Genomic DNA, 4,937 nt, shown 5'->3' with positions numbered 1-4,937 from the left:
CGTGGAAGCGATGGTATGCACAAAATTCTAAACTTCTCTTCCATCAAAATTATTGCTTCCCAGATTTTGTCTATTGCAGTATTTAGATGTGGCATTTTGATGTACTCCTATACTACTTTATTATTTCCTTGACTTTGATTATAATATTGCTTTTGCCCTCCATATCCTTCTGGATGGTTATCAAGTCTTTGAACCTTATTATTTCCTCCACGATTATTGAACTGTCTTTCTCTTTCAAATTATTCTTGATCCCGGCTACCCATAGCTACTAGCTTCTTTTAATATTCAACCACCACCTTTTCTTGTTTTCCTTGAGATGTGCTTGCGACTGTGTTCGTTATTTTTGGGAGTAGACTTGCATTCCCCAGCTTTTGTACTTGTATTCGCGACAGATAGGATTCCATTTTGTTATGTTTCTCTTCAAGAGCAATGTACTCCTCCTGATACTCGCGTAGCTCCGTCATTGATATGGTATTTTTGATTCTGAATATCTGTATGTACAGCAAGTCTGTTGCAAAGAGTGTATTAATGAATGCTAGTATGAAGTTTCTCTCATCTACTCGACCATCCATGTTACTGCACATGGTTCTCCATCGCATGGTTAAGCTTCGCAAGCTCTCATTTGTCCTTTTTCGCAGACCAAACACCTCTTCTATGCCTGGACGTAATACATTATTACTGATATATGATCCTAGGAATATTGACGGTAGATGGTTAAATAATCTTATCGTTCCTGGGGGTAAGCCCTCGAACCACTTCAGAGCTTCTCCTGATAATCTAGATGGAAAATACTTGCATAGAACCGCATCATGATATTCCCACTGTAATAAAGATCTCACATAAGCTTTTATGCGTTGTACCGCACAGGTTTTACCATCAAAAATATTAGTGAACACAGGTAAATTGCATTTAGGAGGTATTCCCGTCAACTGTATTTGTCTCGCAAATGGATTTTTTCCTGCTTCTTCAATGGCCTTATCCAATTGTCGCCTTCCTCCTTCTCTTCTGGTGGTCATCATTTCTCTTATTTCTTCTAACTCTCTTAAGATTTGCTCATTTATCATCGGGTCTTGTTGCATTGGCCTTTTCAACCTTGCTTGCATTTCTCTATTTTCACGTATGTTCTGTCGTATTGCCTCTTGTAGTTATTGCTCTTCGTCTTCATCTCTCCTTCTTCTACGCCTCTCTCTTTCATCTCTTGCATGCATTCGGGCGTCATTATACCTTTCATCTTCTTCTGTGCGCTCCTGTGGAATTCTTGCAATTTCTCTGCCTTGTGGTATAATTCCTCCCTGTTCTCCATCAATTTCCTCATTTTGGTTATGGAGCGTGCGATAACGTTCGCGTCCTCTCACTTGATTGGCATGATTGTTCTGACGCACAACCTCTTGGAATTCTCGTTCTTCAGCTTCTTGTATTCTTCTCTGTATTTCCCTTTCACGCCTCAAGTTGGTCCGTTTCGTCATTATATCTCTCCGCATCGTTTTCGTGCTCGTAATGATTCTGTAGGATTTCTCTTCCTTGTAATATCACCCTCCCTTGTTCTGGTTCATTCCCATCATCTTGATTATGACGAACGTGATATCGCTCACCTTCATGTTCATGTCTATTATCTCTGTTACCCCCTTGCATGCGGTAATCGTCGCCGTGCTGCACGTACCGATCATCAATCGGTTGTCGTTCCATGCGATGTTCACCGCGTGGATCCTGTAAATCTTCGTTTACCAGAAAGTTCTCCACAATATTGTCCAAAGGTGGTTCTTGTCTAATATCTCTTCTAATAGACCTTGACCTGGAGCGCGTGGCGCTTCTTGACTTTGCTCTTGCAATCTTAGATTCTCCTCTCTTAACTCATTATTTTGGCGTGTCAAATTCGCATGTTCTTCATCTTCTCTCCTTCTTTCCGAAACCAGTCTCCGTCGAAGTTCCTCAATCGTCATGTTTTCTTCATTTCCTTGTATAAGTCCTTCGTTTACAGTTCTTCGTTATCCTTCTTCTTCTTCTGTTGAATCTGTTTGTGAAGTATAAACGCTTAATCTAGCATAATCGATAATTCTATTCTGCACTGGTTCTTTTTGGATCTAAGCTTGGATTTGATTTCCTAAGTTGTTTCTTTCTCCCATCCTTGATGATTCTGCGATTTCACTCCTTCTTCTACCAACGATTCTTTTACTCCTTCTAATTGTTACCGCTTGTTCTGTTGTAATTGCTTTCCTCACCATCTTTTCTGTCTGTAACAATTTACCAATGATGATTGTTTTTGTGAAACAATAATCACTGAATCTTTCAAACTTTTCCAAGATTATGAAGATTTGCTAACTTGTTTTTCAAGAAATTCCACCAACAGGGTATATCATTCCGAGCTGATTTCTAGCGCCAAAATGTAGTTGTAGGAAATCCTACAACCACACCCTTAAGGAAATCTATAGAACAATTCAAGTAATCATCATAAAATTCATAAGAATATCTATTAAAACTTTAATTTGAATACAGAATAACAAAAATATTTTAACTTGGAGAACAAACGATCTTTCTCTCTCCTAAATTCTTTGTCTAAAACTCTCCAAAAAGATCTCTCTCAATAAAAGGTCGCTCAGTCCCTTATATAGGGATTTACATAGTGGATGACAGCTAATAAAGCCCTTATTTTCGGATCTGGACGCACGCTTACATTGTCTCTTTTCGCACGTGCTCTATAATATCGCATGGTTTTCACACTTTTCTTGTGACTAAGCTGACGTCATCTGTTGTGTCATTCTGGATATACTGTATACGGTTGTTTTCCCTCAGAGCTGATGGTTATTATTTCGCATATCCAATAGGTGTGCGGTATTTTACTCCTACAAAATATCCTCGACTGTTTTATGAAAGTTGAGGGGGAGCTGTAGAATTTACAAATGAAGCTGCAAAAAAATGGCTTGGACATAAAAATCAATACTGGAGAGGAAAGCCATCCGAGAACTTGAAACGATACATAGAAGATTAGCATGACTACTGTCATTTCCTTTAAACAAAAATTTTGTTAGTTACTTTTTCTTTTAAAGATGGTTATTCCTATAGAATCATATTGAGTTTAAAAGAAAAAAAAATGATATAATCCAACCGTTGTGCCAGCTTGTTAGACATTGTTGAACAATTCGGTTGAGGAAGCTGTTAAACAGCATCACCAGTTCATCATGATATGAGAATCCAACATTTTCTATAAGATCACACGATCCAAATTTTAACTATTAAATTGATCTATAATTTACAAGGTCTTATATTTAACTACTGAAGACGCGTTTTGGTGACAGTAATAATGATATCTTGATGAAGAGGAGAACAAAATCTAATCCGGACATCATTACACCACCAATCCAAATTTAAATTAGTAGATATAAAAGCTGTTGAATTTAATAAAATACGTAAATAGTGATTATTTTATCAGAATTTCAACGGGAGATTAGGGATGTTTGGCTATAAATTGAATGCTGCATTAGTGTTTTGAAGTATCCTTAAATCAATCAAAAGATATCTCAGTTTGAAGTCGATCCTGCAAGAGTGCAAGAACCATGGCTAGAACTTCAATCACTACTATGTACACTGGTTTCTTCTTTGTTTTGCTGGTGATATTCATTACCGGTAAGCAGTCACGCAATTACTTTTAACTTTCAGTTAATTTGTTTTCTTTTATATATATAATATCCGGCATTGCTAATGTGTATACTCTCTACGTGCAGAGACGGCATTTGGCTACCAAAATCTGGAACCTGAGTCAACCCCGCTAAACAAAAGGAAATCACAGAACGGAAAGGCGGGGTACTTGCAGGGAAAGGAACAAGTCAATGCAGTCGACAACAATGTTAAGGAGACAAGAAAAAGGGAAGCTGATTGTAAACCCGGCAAATGATGAGGGATTACATGGGAGGACAGACGGGTCTATTAACATAGGTCATGGGACTGTAACGCAGGGTAATTCACTACGTGAAAGGGGAAGCTTGAAGAGTATGAGGGGCAGACTTAGGGCAAAGCAGGCGGCGAATGTGGGCAAAGGTCTAGCAACAGCAAAACTGCATGTGCGGCCAAAGGGAGATTTAAACAAGGGAAACTTGAAGATAGAAGAAGGGTCAGGCTCGGTGGGGGTTGGAAGAGGGTTTCTAAACAGGAAAGTAGGCGCCAAGAAAGGGGTGAACTTACAAAAGAAGAAAAAACATACTACATATAGGAAGCCTTTCAGACGGCAAGGATGAGGCGAAAACAAATCAACCTCCTCCCATGAATAATGAATGGTTCTCTTTTATTCTACTGCCATGTGATGGTCCAACTAAACTGGAAATTGTTATTTTCAGCTGATAAAGGTTCATTCAGCTGCCGATAAATAAATATTATTTTCAGTATTTCGAATTAAGTATTCTTCTTTGGCAACCGTGGCAAAAACTATATACATCATGAAATGATTTATACAAATTACAAATATTAAAAACAAGGCTGCTGCGATGTTACTAAATTCTCACGGGGATAACAGGGCCAAGCAAAAACCACCTTTCAAGCTTGTAGAATTTGGTAATCCTGCGTAACAGTAATGCATTAAATGGACAAGTGTACCTGGTTTAGGGTGGGAAAATGTTCATTTGTTAGCTAGAGTGTGTATACTCAGTCCTTTCGTATACGTAGAAGATCTTTTCCTCTTTTTTATCCTCAATTGTTCTCTATCCCCTGCATAATAGTAAACTACTGAAGCCTAGGACCATCTCTAATAGAATTTGTAGATTTTATCGGTGGGTCGAGGGAGAAACTAATAATGGGTAAGCAACATATTAATTTATGCTCTTGTTTGTCTTTAGAATGAATGTGCATGTTGCGGACCTTGTGGTATATGCTTGTTCCTCACAATAGTACTAGTTCGCAATTACAGAATAAACTTGTTTCAAGAAGGTGATTAACTAAAGCATATAAGA

At 38.1% G+C, this 4,937-nt stretch overlaps 2 protein-coding genes across 2 annotated transcripts; both read right to left on the bottom strand.

Annotated features, from left to right (window-relative positions):
- Positions 1-278: 278 nt before the first annotated feature.
- Positions 279-1,103, bottom strand: LOC113352878. The gene has a single exon (XM_026596637.1). The coding sequence runs from the start codon at positions 1,101-1,103 to the stop codon at positions 279-281; it is 825 nt and encodes a 274-aa protein (XP_026452422.1).
- Positions 1,104-1,145: 42 nt separating this feature from the next.
- On the bottom strand, positions 1,146-1,466 carry LOC113352877. Its single transcript, XM_026596636.1, has one exon. It carries the CDS (start codon positions 1,464-1,466, stop codon positions 1,146-1,148), a length of 321 nt encoding a protein of 106 aa, XP_026452421.1.
- Positions 1,467-4,937: the final 3,471 nt, after the last annotated feature.

Source organism: Papaver somniferum, chromosome 2 (assembly GCF_003573695.1).
Source record: "Papaver somniferum cultivar HN1 chromosome 2, ASM357369v1, whole genome shotgun sequence".
Lineage (NCBI taxonomy): Eukaryota > Viridiplantae > Streptophyta > Magnoliopsida > Ranunculales > Papaveraceae > Papaver > Papaver somniferum.
The sequence above is the reverse complement of the archived record's forward strand: the minus strand, read 5'-3'. Positions and strand labels throughout refer to the sequence as shown.

Coding starts and splice junctions, on each gene's coding strand:
- LOC113352878 (XM_026596637.1), bottom strand. CDS start 1,103: ATGCAAGCAAGGTTGAAAAGGCCAATGCAACAAGACCCGATGATAAAT.
- LOC113352877 (XM_026596636.1), bottom strand. CDS start 1,466: ATGACGAAACGGACCAACTTGAGGCGTGAAAGGGAAATACAGAGAAGA.